At 42.4% G+C, this 17,750-nt stretch overlaps 1 protein-coding gene and 1 long non-coding RNA gene across 10 annotated transcripts in view; one reads left to right on the plus strand and one right to left on the minus strand.

Moving 5' to 3' along the window:
- Positions 1-1,579: 1,579 nt before the first annotated feature.
- LOC123378948 lies at positions 1,580-11,877 on the minus strand. The gene is made up of 2 exons (XR_006596519.1): positions 11,768-11,877; positions 1,580-5,403 (listed from the first exon to the last, which is right to left on the minus strand). It is a non-coding gene; the product is annotated as an uncharacterized LOC123378948 (long non-coding RNA).
- Positions 11,877-17,750, plus strand: part of PCCA (propionyl-CoA carboxylase subunit alpha) — a 415,541-nt gene continuing 409,667 nt past the window's right edge. For 8 of the 9 annotated variants that reach the window (XM_003980505.5, XM_003980504.5, XM_019829079.3 and 5 more), the window contains exon 1: positions 11,917-12,123. In XM_003980505.5, coding sequence (XP_003980554.3) covers positions 11,932-12,123 — 192 coding nt within the window. In that variant the 5' untranslated portion in view covers positions 11,917-11,931. Of the gene's footprint in view, positions 12,124-17,750 lie in introns of all 9 variants that reach the window. The other variant, XM_003980503.5, reaches the window with a different exon arrangement.

The raw sequence follows: 17,750 nt of genomic DNA on the forward strand, positions 1-17,750 counted from the left end.
TTCCAAGTTATGAAGATAAAAAAAATCACTATAATCCTAACTTTAAATTGGAACTATCAATATAAACCCATATATATACATATATATGTATATGTGTGTGTGTGTGTGTGTATACATATTTCAGAAACATTTATTGTGTGCCTAGTATATGTGTCAGGCATAGGAGAAACAACAATGAATGATAAAAGTATAAACTCTGCTACAATAGAGTTTATGGGTGATACATATATTAAATATATAATTGCACAAATAATTAATGGAATTAAGCCTTGCATTTACCAAGAGTTTACACCATCACCATTTGACACATGAAGTTCCTCAGCCTGCAAAGCAGCCCAGCCTGAAATGCAGCCTTATTATTAAGACAAAATACTCAGTGTCTATTTTAAGAAAGATTAAGTGCTCAGAGTGAGGGCCACTTGTGCCAAAAATGAACAATTTGGATCTCTCTTTTTTTTTTTTTAATGTTTAATGTTTATTTATTTTTGAGAAAGACAGAGTGCAAGTGGGGAGGGGCAGAAAGAGAGGGAGACACAGAATCTGAAGCAGGCTCCAGGCTCTGTGCTGACAGCTCAGGGGCTCTAATTCACAGACCATGAGATCATGACCTGAGCTGAAGTCAGTTGCCGAACTGACTGAGCTACCCAGGTGCCCCAAACAATTTGGATCTCTTAACGTGTGTGAGAAATTTTAGTTTTCTAGTGGCAGGAATGAAACACACAGGCCTGTGCTGAGTTGTCCAGGCTAAGACAGACAGGCAGTGTTGCCTGCCCTTCCCAGACAAGATTGAGAAATGTTCTGTGTCTTCTTATCTCTCTCTAATAAGAAACATCTTGCTTTGGAGCCAAAGTTGTGAAAGGAACTGGCAGCTAGCTTTCAGCTCAGCACACAATTTTTACAAGAAAAGGAGTCTTGTGGTAACTTCGGTGATGGTGTCACTCATCGAGAGGAGTCCAGTGCCAGCAAGTGAATTTAGAGTAATCATGGGCTAGATCTAAAGCGAGAGCTCCATGTTGAGCATCCCTGGTGTGCTGCCTGGTAAGGTGTGTGAAGGTGACATAACCTCTGGATGTACACCATCTGTTTCCTGCTTTCTAAAGCTCTGTGACTGTGAACAGTTACTTCCAAAGTCTAGCACTCACGAAAGATTTACAAGCGGAGAGAGGAATCTCTCTTTTTAGTATTTTATGATAAGGAGTTTCAGATCTCTAGTCACCTGGCTTATTGAGGTGTTTTCCATCTAAAAAGGTGCTTAGTGGTTGAGTCCAGTTACTTAGGGAACCACCTGATACCTAGGAACTGGTACCAAGTGAAGCTGGGTGGTCCCCAAAGGAAAGTGAATACAAATTTAACAGTTTAGTGGTATATTTTAGCCATATCATAAGCAAATTGTAGTCAGTTGGATGTATGCTTGGAAGTGACTAAGAATGCAAAGGGCAATATTAAGATGGGTACTTTTTAGGCAGTGGTGTGCTGGTAAATGTTTAACAACAGATTCTTTCTCTGGGATGGTGGGAGTAGGGGAGGCCCTGATGTGTAGTTTTCTTGTTTCCACTGTGTAAAAGTTTCCACAGGCTGATTTCAAGCTTTGAAGAATTTAATAAGATTCCCGACAATTCAACAATTCTCATCAGTTGATTCTATCTATAAGCGAACCATTGCTTATCGGTACCATAGTTAAGAGGTAACAAGCTGTCAACAATCCAGAACCTTAACCCAAAAAAGGTAAAGGAAAATATGTAGGAAAATTAAGAAAACGTGCATACAGATTGAAGTGTGACAATGTGCAGTGCTGGTTCCCTGACTTCCCATGTTCATGGCGCTTGGGCTGTCTCCTGCCTCTAGTCGTTAGTTTGTTCTGATAGTCTTGAGTGGAAGCTCTTTCCTATGGTTTTCTGCTTCTGGAGTACTCCTAAGAATTCTCAGGTTGAGGTCTGTAGCAGGAACAAACAGTCTTTCTGATCAAGAAGGATTTCTTTCTCCTTCATTAACAAGTAAGAAAGCAAGGATCAACACCCCAGAGTGGGACGACTGTGTTAGTTGTTCATAGTGCCTGTAAGGTCCTTTTCAGTGAGGTCAGGGCAGTCTTTTTCTCATGGTTCTTTAAAGAGATAACACCTCTCATTTTAAATAGTGAAAAGAGTTGTTTTGAAGGATGTTCTGAAAAAGCTACTCACATCTGTTGACAAAGTTGTGCATTGATTCCACTTATAGGAGATATCTAGAATAGTCAAACTCATAGAGACAGTAGAAAGGTGGTGGCTAGGGTCTGCGGGGAGCAGAAAATGGGCATTTAGTGTTTAAGGAAAACAGTTTCAATTTTGCAAGGTGAGAAAAGTTCTGGAGATGGATGGTAGTGATGGTTTATACAACAATGTCAATGTATTTAATACCACTGAACTGTACCCTTAAAATGGTTATAATGGGTGGCTATATACATATATATATATACACACACACAATATTTGTGTATATATATATACAAATATTTGCAATATTTGGCTATTTCAGCCTGTAATAAGGAAAAGTCTATAACTGGGGACAGGCAGATAAGATGCCTATTAGTTAATAGATTGAGAGTCAATGGGCTGGCTATGGAGTTTGATTTCATTGTCATTAAGATAAAAGGCAACTGTTCAGGCCAAGTTCCAGAGTTTCTAAAAATTGAGCTAGAGTTGAGAATTCTATTTGTCTTTTCTGTACTACCTGAGGATTGAGGATGATATGGGCAATGAAGTACTGAGCTTTATAAAGCTCCTTAGTAAAAATTCCAGTGAAATGAATGTTTCCGCCCCTAAAGAGAAAGTTAAGACTCCTTAGGTAGGAAACTTTATGCTTCTGTACAAGTTGTGGCTTTCTGAAAAGAGAAAACTTAATTCTAATAAATACACAATTACCAGGGTGGTTGGGTGACTCCGTTGGTTAAGTGTCTGACTCCTGATTTTGGCTCAGGTCATGATCTCTCGGTTTGTGGTTTGAGCCTCGTGTCATGCTCTGCTCTGACAGCGTGGGGCCTGCTTGAGATTCTCTCTCCCCCTCTCTCTCTGCCCCTTGCCTGCTTGTGTACACTCTTTTTCTCTCTCTCTCAAATTAAATAAATATACTTAAAAAAATATGAACACACAAGTACCAAAACACATTCATATCCCATTGTTAGGGCAATTTTATATAAAGCATTTGGAAATGCTCAAAGAAGCTTTGGTTCTGTTCTCTTTTCTAGCTTTAGTTTTGCCAGGATTTTATTATAGGCAGTAGGATATGCACTAGAAACATTCTTTTTTATTTTTTTTAGAAACATTCTTGACTATGCTTTAAGTGTTTCCAACTCCGTTGTTGGATTAAGATGGTCACCAAACTATCTTTGCTATGGTAACAAGACTGAAGAGCTTGCTTGCTATGTTAATCAGCACCCAGGGATGGAAGAGGGTGAGATCCTCTCCTGAAGTATGATACATAATTAATTTAGAAAGATATCATCAATTATTACCTTGGGAGAGAACATGTTATGGATTGTAAGGGCCTTTCAGGTCATAAAGTATACTATGATTGGCTTTGATTGGCAATGGTATTAAAACCTAGAAACAATCTATAGACAGTTACTATACCAGTTTTAGTGCTTAGCAATTGGGTATCTTAGCAGTTGTTAACCAGAAGGTGGGAGAGATACAGCAGAGCTGAGGAGGTCATTGGTAAGTGTGCAGAGGAGAGTTGACACAGCAAGCCTCATGTGACTATCTTTATTCATTTTTTTAAAGTTTGTTTTTACTTTGGGAGAGAGAGTATGAGTGGGGGAAGGGCAGATAGAGAGGAAGAAGAGAGAATCCCAAGGAGGCACTGCAGACAGCCCAACTTAGGGCTCAATCCTACAACTCTAGGGCCATGACCTGAGCCAAAATCAAGAGTCAGACGCTCAACCGAGTGAGCCACCCAGGCACCCCTGAGGTGACTTTCTTTAGAAAGGCCTGATTGCAAAGTTCGCCCTTGGCTGGATTTTGGAAACATTCCTACTGCCTTCCACTGATAAGGGTGGCCCACTGTACTCAGACTATGCAAATAATGTGGTTTATTGCTGAACACTTGCTTTTCTTCTGGGTAGCTGGAGTTTTGGTAGGTGTTAAGCAAAGGGTGCTTACATGACTAGCCGCCGGTAGAAACATTGCTCACTGAGTCTCTGAAAGTCTTCCCCGGGCAAAAACATTGCACATATGCATTTTCATTGCTGGGTCAAGAGTGTGCTGTGTGTGTCCCTTCATGGGACAGTGTTATGGGCTGAATGTGTCTCCCCCTCCTCACTCCTTCCCCATTCATATGTTGAAGCCCTAACCTCATTGTGACTGTATTTGGAGATAAGGCCTTTATGGAAGTAATTAAAAGTTAAATGAGGTCATTGGGGTCAGACTCCGAACTGACAGGATTAGAGACTTTAGAAGAAAAGTTACTAGAGAGTTCTGTCACTCTCCTTGGACATAAGCAGGGAGGAAAGGCCATGTGAGGACACAATGAGAAGGTAGCTGTCCACAAGCTAGGGAGAGTTCTCACCAGAAACTGAATTGGCCAGCACCTTGATCTTGGATTTCTAGCCTCCAGAACTGTGGGAAAATAAAAATCTAAGCTACCCAGTTATGGCAGCCCTAGCCTCCCTCGGCAAGGGCAACCTGCCTCTCAAACTCAGTAACTAGTGTTCCCACACATTATTTCATCCCTTTATTACTTATGCATGTGTTCTTCAATAATATAAGACTGTTTCATGTTAAAACTTTCATTAAAATAGTATCAAACTGTATATATTCTTCAGCAATTTATTTACTTATTTATTTATGCTGCATCTTATATTTGTGAGATTTATCCACGTGGATACTTTTGCACTAGTTCTAGAATAATGCAAAAAAATATTGTAAAATGCAAAGACAGTATCACTTCCTAGATTAAGATGCTTCAGGTTTTCCACCTTAAAAAACAGGGATGAAAAAAACACAAGCATCTAAAGACAGTGAGTAAAGGACTGAGTGTGGCACATGGTGATGCCTTTGAATGTTTTGAGGTGGGGATCCCCGCATTGTTAAATCTTTCACTATCTCAAGAAAAGAAAATTTGGATTTATACACGAAAGCTGCCATATTTTGAATAGTTAACTAATTCAATTTGAGAAACATACAATGTGCACAGGAGTGCACCGCGCGCGCGCGCGCACACACACACACACACACACACACACACACACACACACAAGGCTAAAGCCAAACAGTCTTGTGCTATGTGTGGCCCACATTCTGCCACATTGTGATTTCTGGCCTGGAAGATGAAAGCCCCAAACTCCATAGTATAATATTTACTTTCCTCAGGGTCTGGTCTTTCCTCTTCCTTCAGCTTTGTCTCCAAACACCGCTTTGCTGAGAACAGTCTCTGGCATAGAATAAGCATTCAATAAATATTAATTATTTTATCTACTGTCTTTTTTTCATTTGGGTCAGAAATGGACTCTTTGTAGTTCTTTTGATCTTCCAGGATCCAGTCAAGTTTATCCTTAATCTACACATATCAAAAAGAGTAAGCAAGGAAGTTCCCTAAATAACAGTATTTACAAATGTTATTTGTTCTCTCAGGGCAGATATGAAAGGGTTTGGGGACCTTGGCATACGTTGCTTAAAGACAATAGTCATAAACTATTACTGATTTGTTTCTGTGAAAATAAAAATTGTTATGCATAGGTACCATGGTCCCAAACATATTTGAGAATTCTCCCACAATCTTCCATAAGAGTCGGGTTCAGTTCTTGTGTCCTTAACCCGTGGCCAAAATGAGGAGGCTGCTGGACACAAAGTTGGTTACCGAGAGCTTCAAGGATCTTCTGTGGTTGCTATGCTAGGAAAGAGCTCTGGGCCTGGCTGTACCTCATGAGCTGTTTAGAGATAGGCTTTTGTATCTTGGTGCACAATTTGGTGCTTATTTTTTGTTTTTGGTATGCTACTTTTCACTCTCTAGATAAATTTTGAAGTCCTTGAGGAAAGAGACCACATTTAAAAATTTTCTCTTACGCTAATTGGAACAAACTCAATTTTTAAAATGATTTTTATTATTTATTATTATTTCTTACAAACTCCAAAGTTTTTTATTGAAGAAAAACAGCTCTGGTGTTAATGATAGGACCTGAACACTGTTTAATTTGGGATGGTGAATTAATTTCATTTATCAGTAAACATCTATATCAGTAAGTTCTTAGGTGCAATAGAAGAGTCTAGCTAGTCTAAACAGAAATGGAATCTATTAAGGGACATTAACTCACAAGATCTCCAAAGGGCTTGAGAGTAGAATTGGAGGATACATAGACAGGACAGAATACTCCAGTATTCCTACAAGACCCCAGCGAAGACCCCACATGGATCCTGTAGCTGGGAGCCTGTGCTGCTACCCTCACCAGCAAATGGATTCTGGGTAGCAACTGCTTATCACATAGCTGTCTTGAATCAACACCTTTCCAGGATGCAGCTACTGGTGCAGCTAGATCATCTGCCTGAATCTAACTGTAAAGGAGTAAGACAAAGCAAATATCTGGTTCTATCTTGGGGAGAACTCATCCTGTAAGAAACTCCCCAATGTTAGAAAGGTGTTCCAAGGATGGTGGATGTCCATAAAACATGACATGATTTTGATTGCAGTACCATACAAAATTTGGTCTGCAGGCCAGTGTCAATCCTCAAAACGTTAGTTATAGGTTCCTACCAGGGACTGAATGTATCCTTCCAAAATTCATGTGTTGAAGCTAATCACCTGTATGATGGTATTTGGAGTTGGGGCCTTTTAGAAGTGATTGGGCAGTGAGAGTGGAGCCCTCATGAATGGGATCAGTGCCCTTATAAGGAAAGACATTAGACATTAGATATCTTTCTCTGTTCTTACTGTGTGAGGCTGCAAGATGATGGCCACCTACAAACCGGGCAGCGGCCTCCAGCAGACACTGGATCTGCTGGTACCTTGATCTTGAACTTCCCAGCTTCCAGCATTGTGAGAAATAGTTACTGCTTAAGCCACACAGTCTATAGTACATCTGCTAAAGCAACCTGAACAAATATACCATAGACTGTGTGTTGAGATAAATACATAAATTGTTAAAAGATCTTATGTGACAGCCTTGTCACATAACTCTCACGTTGGTGGCCAATGGGCAGTGGTTGCTGGAGTACACTTAGTATAGCACTACTCTAGAGCAGAGGTCTGCAGACTACACCCCAGGCCAAATCCAGCCTGCTTCTTGTTTTTATAGGCCTGCAAGCTAAAAGTTTAGTTTAAAACTTTTACATTTTAAAGGGTTGCTAAAGAAACAAAAAAGTATGCAACAGAGACTTATGTGCCTCTTACAAGCCTGAAATCTTCACTGTTTATTAAACAGAAAAAGTTTGCCAACTCCTTCTCTAGAGCCTACTCTAATACTGAATTCTTTGAGAAGAAATTCTTGCAAGGTGCCTCGGTGGCTCAGTTGGATAGGTGCCTAACTGGCTTAGGTCATGATCTCACGGTTGTGAGAGCCAGCCCTACACTGGGCTGCATGCTGGCATGGAGCCTGCTTAAAATTCTCTCTCCCTCTCCCTCTTCCCCTCTCTTGCTTGTGTTTTCTCTCTTGCAAAAAATAAATAAGTAAAACAAGGAGAAGAAATCCTTGCCATGTTTTTAGATACCTTGGGTGCTATTCATAGGATGGATACTATTCCTGATATTGTTAATGTATATTTTTATTCTGACAGTTTTTAAGCAGTGGTCTAATTAATTTATAGTAATAGTAAAAAATATTTTCAATACTTTGATTTTGAAGAGTTCTTGTCAAAATTTATCAATTCTATAATTTAGTGTTAAATATTCCTTCATTCTATTTTCAGAAAAAAAATCTACTTTCCTCTTAAATATCATCTGTTCCCTTCTGATGTGTACAAAAGTCCTTTTTAGTCTGTTTATTTTCCCTTTATTAATACTGTATTAGGCTGGGTAGATTAACTGCTTTTGCAATCCCCAAATCTCAGTGGCTTAAGCAAGTACAAAGTTTATTTCTTGCTCATGTCACAGTTTAGTGTGGGAAGGCAAGAAAGATCTTGGTCTACTTAGGCATTGAGATACCAAGACTCCTTCTATCTAGTGCCTTCCAGGAGTCTCAGCAGATGAGAGGAGAAAGAAAGGGTGTGAAGAAATGTATGGAGGGTTTTATGAACCTAGCCTCGAGGTTGGAGTATCTTACTTCCACTCACACTCCACTGACAGGAATGCAGGTGCCTCACTACATCTAGCTGTAAAGGAGGCTAGAAATGTTGCCTAGTATTGTGCTCAGGAAGAAGAATGAACATATTTGGAGAGCAGTTAGCTAGATCCTGCCATCTCCTCAGCTCTTTGGAATTTTCCTTATAATCTGTATGCCTCCATTCTGGCAAGCTGGGAAGAGAAGGGAAAGTGGAAGACGTGCCCCTTCCTTTGAAGGACACAACCCAAGAGCTGTCTACGTCCCTTCTGCTTACATCCCATTGGGCAAAACTTAGTAACCTGGCCACTCTTGCTGCCATGGAAGTCCTTCCTTCCCCGAGGAAATGTAGTTCTTACCATACACCCACCTAAATTGTGAGAGTTCTTTTACCGAACTAATGAGAGCAAGATGGACATTAGAAGACAATGAGCAGTGTCTGCCATGGTCCACCCGTTCATCACTCAAATAGTTGTGCCACATTCTCTACTTTCAGTGGTGGGACACAATGGCATTTTGGGTCTCTAGGAATTACTAGCAGTTCAGAGCCAGTAATTCCTGAAAACTTGGGCTATTTTTCCTTCCCTGATGCATTCTCTCATTAGTCAATGGCTACAGGCTCCTTTCAGAGGACCAGAGAGAGAGAGAGAGATTAAAACAGTCTGCCTGATGCATTGCAACGTAGACAAGATGGAGTTTGACAGATAGCTGAGAAGCCATACATGTCTGGCTGCCAAATGGGAATGAGAAGGATCTCATGGAGGGGTCAATAAGGAGCAGTTACCTATGTATAGTTAACCCCTTTGTGGCTCTCCAGTCAAGCAGCCAGTGGTGGGTGTGGAGTTGCTGGTGGTCAGCAGGGGTAGCAGTTGGGAAAAACAACCTGGATGACAGCAAACTGAGACTTTCCAGGAAACTACGTTACTTATCTTATGGTAATAATCTTCAGAGAGTAATGTTTCACTCCTGCCTTCTAAATATCTTATCAGTTTTTCTTTTGATCAACTCTAACCAGGCACCATAAAGGGAAGAGGATTTAGGGAAACACAGTTTTCAATCCAGCATACCTAGTCTGCGCATACTCTCCCTCAAAGAGAGCCAGATATGTGTAGCTCAAAGGTCAAGATCTCTTGGTGGAGCGCAGGCTTGCTATTTGTTGTGCATATGGCTGGCTGGTCAGGATTCCCTAATTTACAACTCGGACTTCTCTCTGCTCCATACCCACTACACAACAGTATAGCAGCCAGGTAACTGTAATCAGATACATTGGATCACAAATAAGAGCAACTCTGGAAGCTAGAAGACGATGTAAAGATACTTGCAGAGTTTTGAGAAAAGACCTGCTTCTGGCCACGATGAAGTAACTGCTTCTCTGTCACTGTGGATAAAGTAGACAAAGTATATGGAACAACTGTTCACAGACATTTCAGACAGGAAGTGGGCTTTGGAGATCATAAACATCCTAAGTGTGTGGCACAGCTCAGACAAGGTAGGACTGTTTAACTTAAAATGCCGCTGCTGGTCTTTGAAAACATTGCATTAGAAGTATAGGTTGTATCAGTGATAGTGATAGCAAGACTGTCCAGAAGTTTGAAAGTAACCATTTTGCCAAAGAGGTACCATGGCAATAAGAGTTGTCAGCTTTCAGCTTCTGGTTTGCGATTTTGGGGTTGTCACTGTTATCACCATGCATTTCAGGTTTCATTATGTCAGCACCTCACTTCTGGATACTAGAGTATGAGTTGGTTAAGATACAGTTTTGGTTGCTATAGTAAAGGCAGAAATAACAATGACTTAAACAAGATAAAACTTTGTTTCTCTGTCCCAGAACATGCATTCAGCAGCAGCAGGCTGATAAGATGGCTCCACAGAGTCAGGGGGTTGGGCTCCTCCTGTCATTTGCTCTGCCATCTCCAACATGGGGCTCCTGTCTTGGAGTGAAGATGACTGCTCCAGCACCCACCCATGTCTAACTTCAGGAAGGGGAGTAGAGGAGATGGAGGGCATGCGTCTACTCTTTAAGGGCACAACCCTTACATTCCATGAGACTGCCCTTAGTCACATGGCCATACCCCTTGTAAGGGAGGCTGGATACTGCGGCCTTGAGCTGGGTGGCCTGTGTGCAGCTAAAACTTAGGAGCTCTCTTATTAAAGGAATGAGTGGAGAAAACAAGTAGTTTCTGCCACAAGTGCCTTTCATGAAAAGAACAAAACAGACAGGATGTAAGGAGAACAAATCCAAAGGTTAAAATGGGAAGAAGAAAAAGAAAGAAAAAAAAAAAAAAAAAGGTTTCTCGGGTAGGAAATGATTCCAGCCTTAAATACATAGATGAAAAAACCTGTGAAACTTGATATTCCTTTTTATTTTGTCTGTCATGAAAGTTCTTACTTACATTTTACAGTTCCACGAAATGTCATCTCTCTGCTATCCCAAACACTTTGTACCTTTAGGCATTTGCTATGCTGTAACATACTCTAGGTCATTCCTAGTTTTGCAACTCTCTCAAGGTGACTCTGAAGGAGTAGGAAAATAGTTAAGAGCAGAACTGCTGATACTGGCCTGTTTGTTGGTGGTATGACCTGATGTCTGAGATTTGCTTAAAAATACTCCAGCATGGGGCAACTGGCTGGCTCAGTCTTTCAAGTGACCGTCTCTTGATTTGGACTCAGGTCATGATCTCACAGTTCGTGGGATCAAGCCCCATGTTGGGCTCTGTGCTGAACGCGCCAAGCCCGCTCAGGGTTCTCCCTCTCCCTCTCTCTCTGCCCTTCCTCTGCTCTCTCTCTTTCTCTCAACTTAAAAAACAAAAACAAAAACAAAAACAAAATAATGTAAAATACTCCAGCAAAAGATGAAAAGGGGGACTAGATGAAATAAGACTGACAAAATGTTGATTTGTAACCATGTAATGGGGGCCTGGGTGATCATAATATTATTTCTCTGTGCTGCTTATGTTATAAAATTTGTAATACAGCAAAGCAAAAGCCCAGTCTCTGAAGACAGCCAGACCTGGGTTCAAACCCTGGTGTCACCATTTACTGGCTAAATGACTTTACCTCCCTATAAATTCAGTTTTTCAAAATGGGAATAATGTGTGGGCCTTTAGAATTCTTGTGAAGGTTAAATGAGATAGAATTTGGGACATCCAGCACAAGGTCTGGCCCTTAGTAGTTGCACTACTACTCGTAAGGGTGCCTGCTAGCAAGCAACAGAAACTGACCTGGTTTTGGCTAATTCCTCGGACAAGCAGCTATTTCGAGCCTGAGCTCCCATCTCTGATTTCTAGACCTAGAGCATTATCTCTGCTATCTGTTCAAAATCTTATCTTGACTTGGTGCTTTGCAATTTATGCCTTCGAATAAAAGGAATATAGTTCGGGCTTATGTCTGGAACTTAGGGCACTCGGCCCTGCAGGGTGGCCATGGGGCTTAGGTCACTAACTGACGTGGAGTGAGTGGCCAGGCCACGGACTGTAGCTAGGTGGACGCTGGTACAGGACGGGGTTTACCCCAAGCAGGCGCGGACCAGCTGCCGCCAGAACTCACGCGCGTCCTCCCCGACTCGCTCACGCCGGGGTCCGGTCGGGGGCCCCTCCCTCGGGTCCGGGCACTCGGCCGTCCCGCGGCGGGTCTGCCAGTTTCCGCGGTTGGGCCAGTCGCCCCTACGCCCCCTCCTGAGCGGCAGGGGGCGGGGCCGCGGGTCTCGGCGCATGATTGGCCGAAGCTCTGGCGCTCCCCTTCTCCGCCCCCTTCGGCGGGGTGAGAGGTCAGCAGAGCGCCGGTCGGCAGGGGCGACAATGGCGGGGCTCTGGGCTGGGGCGGCGGCGCTGGTCGGGGCCGGACGGCGTGGGCGGCGGTTGCCGCAGCCGCTGATGCGGAGCTCAGCGCTGTGGACCCTGAAGGTGAGGAGCGAGCGGGCTCCCCGCGGGCCTGGGCTTCGCTGGGCTTCGCTGGGCTCGCAGCCCCGCAGCGCTTGCGGGTGGCCGGTGTGGTGGAGAGCGCCCCACGGTTCCCCGGCGACACCGAGGCCCGTTCCGCAGCCGTCGGCGCCCCTCGTCCCTCCGCACCCGCGTTGGCGCTGGAGCGCAGCCCTTACCCGGAAGCTCGTGGAGTCGGAGGGGCCCTCCGAGCCGGCAGGCGTGCGCCCTCGGCTCGCTAGCCCCTGGGAGCGGCTGACAGCCGTGTGGCTGGCGCCTACGTGCTTTTTCCCTGCAGCCGTTCTTGTGCCTTACGGCTTCGGCCTCGGCTTCGGCCTCAGCTTCGGCTTCGGCTTCGGCTTGAGCTTCCCAGGGTGGATTCTTAAGGATCCTTACAGTTTGTTTTCTCTTGGCTTTTTCGTAATTTTAGGGACACTGAATTGCTGCTGAAGTAGAATTAGGGTTGTGAGTTTATCTCAACTTCTAAAGTGACTGCGATGCCAGGATTGCTACTACCTTTTACGTTTGAGTTGAGAGCCTATTTCAATTGAATTACATCGCAGTTTGCTGTGTGTGCATCCTGTGAGTTTAGTTTTCTTTTCTATGTAGTGGTTAGCCGGAGTTTTGTACAATTGTTCTAAACCCATTTTGCCTCTGTGCTGTGTGCCCCAGGGTTTCTTGATGACAGCCTTGGCTCATATGTTGGAGTGTCTGTGGGCCGCTGTTAAGACTTTCTCTTGAAAATGGAGTCTCTTGTAGTTTCTGAGCAAAGACGACTTGACTTTATTAATAGGGTTTATTAAGTCATTTCAGCGAATTCTTTAAAATGAGGGTCTCCCTGAAAACCACCTGTCATTTGGTTCGTCTGCTTGTTAAACTTACTTAAAAGAAAAAAAATCTTCTAAAAATTGTCACATAAATTGATTTATTGTCCTTGAACTCTAGAATTGGAAAACACTTTAGAGATGATCTGGCCCATCCCATTCTCTTAAAGAGGAGGGAACTGAGGCCCAGGTGAGCACTGTGGGAGCTCCAGCCCCAAGTGGAATTGAGCCTGCACCTGTGTTAGCTTAGCCTCAGCTTTGGATGCCACTGTCGAAGTACACAGTGTTCTTTGTGTGGCCACAAAATCTGTTTTTAAATGCTTTTGTTATCTTAGTCTTTGTTGGCTACATTAGTTGCAGTTGTCACATCTTATGCGTTTACATAGGAGGCGGCCTGGTGTAGTGGAAGGCTTGGGCTTTGGAGTCAGTCACACAGATGAAGTTTTGTATATTAGACAAGTCACTTTGCTGGGACTCAGCTTTGTCCTTTCAACTACTTTTTTATTCAACAAATCTTTATGGGATTATTTCCTGTATTCTACCAATGGGGAACAAATATAGTTTCTGCTCTCTTAGATATGGTAGTCTATTAGAGAGAGACAAGTAAGTGTAAAATGCTATTAGGGGAGAGGTCTTGGTGCTATAAGAAAATACAATGGAGGGATTTGACCAAGTCATGATACTGAGCTCTATGTCATAGATACCGTTCTGGTGCTTTACTTGAATTAATTTATTCAGTCCTCACGACAGCCATATAATCCCGATTTATAGATGAAGATATTGAGGCACAAAGTGTTATGTGACTTGCTCAAAGCTATGGAATTGGTCAGTGGCAGAGCTAGGATATAGGACTCCAGAACTGGTGCCCTTAGTCATGCTATCCTGCTTAAGGGAAAGGACTGTTTTCCTTTGGAAGTGAAAATTGAAACAAGTTTTGAAGGATAAAGTGACTTGTAAAGATAGAAGAGATGACTGTGAAAGAATAGCATGTGCAAAGGCCCTGTGGCCAGAGGGAATGACAAGATATAAGCACTGACAAAAGCCTACTTAGGCTGTAGTGTGCAGAGATTAGACAGTGCTAGGGAGGTAGGTATGAATCAGGTTGTGCTTGCTTTGCAGATCAAGCTATTACTTTTGGTCTTTTTGTTATAGTGATGGGAAGTCATTCATGTTGGAGGTAGGAAGGATTGCACTGACATTTTAGATTGGTGAGGCCGAGAGGAAAGTTGTTACAGTATTTATTGCTATATACTTTTTAGATGTTATTGGGGTATAATATATAAGCTTTGATTTTTCTCCATACTCCCCCCCCCTTTTTTTAAAGATTTTCTTTTTTTGTAATTTTTTTATTTTTGAGAGACAGAGTGAGCAGGGGAGGAGTGGAGAGAGAAAGAGACTCAGAATCTGAGGCAGGCTCTAGGCCCTGAGCTGTCAGCACAGAGCCCGATGCAGGGCTTGAACCCACGAACTGTGAGATGATGACCTGAACCGAAGTCCGACGCTTAACCGACTGAGCCACCCAGGCGCCCCAAAAGATTTTATTTTTAAGTAATCTCTACATCCAACATGGGGCTCAAATTTACAACCCTGAGGTGAAGAGTCACCTGGTCCATCCACTGAGCCAGCCAAGCGCCCCATCTCCTGCTTTCTTTTAGTGTGTTGCCAGAGACTGCATCTTGTCTATTTCTGTGTTCTCAGCACAGTGTTTAACACAATAGGTGCTGGATGTGTGACAGTACTGACTGGAGTAGAGTGCCCATAAAGAATTCCTCCCAGAAGTGGGAAGAATCTCTGGAGTTCACTGTTACTTTAGGGGAAGAACTTGCACTGCTGCTTAGCTTCTTTATGTGCTTTTTTTTTTCAAATTAAAAAAAAATTTTTTTAACATTTATTCACTTTTGAGAGTGAGAGAGACAGAGCATGAGTGGGGTAGGGGCAGAGAGAGAGGGAGACACAGAATCTGAAGCAGGCTCCAGGCTCTGAGCTGTCCGCCCAGAGCCTGGCACGGGGCTCGAACTCATGGACTGCAAGATCATGACCTGAGCTGAAGTCGGACGCTCAACCGACTGAGCCACCCAGGCGACCCTCTTTATGTGCTTCTTTTACATGAATTTGAAATGTGCTCCACTGAGTCCGCCTTTGAAGCAGAACCATTTAAAAATTTTATTCTTGCCATTCCTCTTTCCCATCCTGCAAGCCATTTGGTTGGTTGGAAAGCAGACTGGCAACTCTAGACCCTAGTGTCCCCATTCTTTTAGCCAGTTAGCAGAACTTGTTTGCTTTTAGGGTATATGTAGAGTTCACCTTTTAGTCTTGTTTTGTGTATCAGCACATTTTGTTTAAATACCTAGTTTTTTTTTTCTGTCTCCATTTTTCAGTGGCTCTAGGATGTTGGTTTTAGGGTGATTGTTACAGTGTATTGAACTTTTATATGCCTTATATGGTTTCATGTTTTATTTCTTATCTGTATAGCAAGTAGTCAAACAAAAAGTTACAGTATTACAGACCAGGAAACAGATGTTAGCAGTGAAGTAACTTGCTTAAGGACACAATTGATTGAGGCAGAATTTCAACCTTGGATGGTATGATTCCCAAACCTTGTTTTCACAGTTACAAATTGTCTCTCATTTAAGTGATGGTCTCATTATATGGTGCATTCACAGAACTTAAATGGTCAAGCTTTATGTTCCTTAAAATTCCAAGAATTTCTTTTCTAGTCTTGAAAAAGAATGTTTAAGCCTATCTGAATGCTTTAGAATTGCCCGGAGGTAAATCTTTCCAACATGCTGATAGATTTCTGACAATCATTTGGGAAGAAAATTTTCTAAGATTATTACAGGAACCAGTTCTGGCATGATAAAATGCTTATGGACATTTGTGTATTTATACATCTGCTTTTTGGGTTTTATTTCGTTAGGAGGTTCAGAACCGAGGAGTGATTGGTAAAATCCTTTTCTAAGTAAGAGGGAAAGATGGGGGACAGTTTAATCAAAAGAGTGAGGGAAAAGGCATTGTTTAAATGATTCCAAAAATTTTTAAAGATTTTATTTTTTTAAGTAATCTCTACACCCAATGTGGGACTTGAATTTATAACCTCGAGATTAAGAGTCTTATGCTCTACTGACTGAGCCAACCCTTAAATGATTCCTATTTTTTAAAAGATGTGGGTAAATGGGAGAATAGGGACGAAAAAGGAAATTTGAGAAGGAAACATATTTTGGGGGTAGAAACAATGTTTCCTTTTAGGTAACCTGAGTTAGATGACTACAAGAGTCATGTTGAGTTGGTGGGAAATAAGAGGGAAATTGGTGGCAGGTTTTTGGGTGATCTGAGGTAGAAGTTGGATGTGAACTCTGCAGGATATAGTAAGTTAATACTTAACTGAATACTCCATCTTTTTAAATTTATTTATTTTTTTGTTTTAGAGCATGAGCGGGGCAGAGGAAGAGAGAATCTTAAGCAGGCTCCACACTCAGCGGGGCTCGATCCCACAACACTGGGGTTATGATCTGAGCCCAAATCAAGAGTTGGATGCTCAATCGGTTGAGCCACCCAGACGCCCCAAGAATACTCCCATCTTATTGCCCTAAATTCAGATTTGAAAAAAAGATGAAGAGACAGGAGAATTTAGAGGAATGGTTTGAGAGGAGTCAGTATAGTTCGTTCGTTCATCTAGAGATGTAGTTCTCTGTCCCTTCAAAGAGTGTTTGTGGAGCATCTGTGAAGTGCCTGCTACTATGATATGTACTGAGGAGATCAAAAGAAACTAAAACATGTTCCCTCACCGTGTCCCTGGTGTAGAGAGGTCAAGGAATAAAAATAAAAGACTGAAGGAAGAATTTGATAAGGTCTTTAGTCTTTAATGATAGTGATTTCAGTAGTGTGGTATATTCTTATATATAGAAATATTGCTTTGTTTTGAAGATACCTTCCAGTAGTTGGAGCAAATACATACTGTTTTGAAAAATCAGGGTGTTGTATGATTTAAAAAAATTATTCATTTTAAATTCCTACTGACATTTTTATAAAAAAAAAAGACAAACTGTGATGGGGTCAGTATTAATAAGATAAAAATAAAAGTGAATTTCAAAAATGTTGGAAAATATAGTTTTCAGGCTTATAATTTTAGTCAGGAAAACTAATAGAGCATCCGTGGGACACAGCTGGTGGCTTAAAACCACACTTCTTTATTCCTTCACAGTTATGGAGGCTAGAAGTTGGAAATCAAGATGTTGGCAAGGCCATGCTTGCTCTGAAGGCTCCAGTGAAGAATGCCTCCTTGTCTCTGGGCTTCTCGTAGCTCCAGGCATCCCTTACCTTGTGGCTGCAACTCTCTGCCTGTGTCCTCACATGGTCTTCCCTTCCTTCTCCCTGTGTGTCCTCTCCTCTTCTGTCTTTTCTAAGGGCACTTGTCTTTGGATTTAGGGCCGTGGCCAGGATCCAGGATGATCCCATCTCGAAATATATCACCAAAGACCCTTTTTCCAGAAGAGGTCATAGCCACAAGTTCTAAGATATGGACACACAATTTTGGAGGCCACCATTCAATCTGCTACACCTGCTATGTGCCAGGTGTTGTTTAATGCTGGGGTATAACGGTGAACATCTCTGCCTTCATTGTGGTTATATCCAGGTAGAGCACACTGACTGTGTTCACAGAAATAGATAAGTTCAGGGTTGCCTGTGTGGCTCAGCCAGTTAAGCATCTGACCTTGGCTCAGGTCATGATCTCACCGTTCGTGAGCTCGAGCCCCACTCCAGGCTCCACGCTCTCTCTCCCTTTCTCTG

This window comes from Felis catus, chromosome A1 (assembly GCF_018350175.1).
Source record: "Felis catus isolate Fca126 chromosome A1, F.catus_Fca126_mat1.0, whole genome shotgun sequence".
Classification (NCBI taxonomy): domain Eukaryota; kingdom Metazoa; phylum Chordata; class Mammalia; order Carnivora; family Felidae; genus Felis; species Felis catus.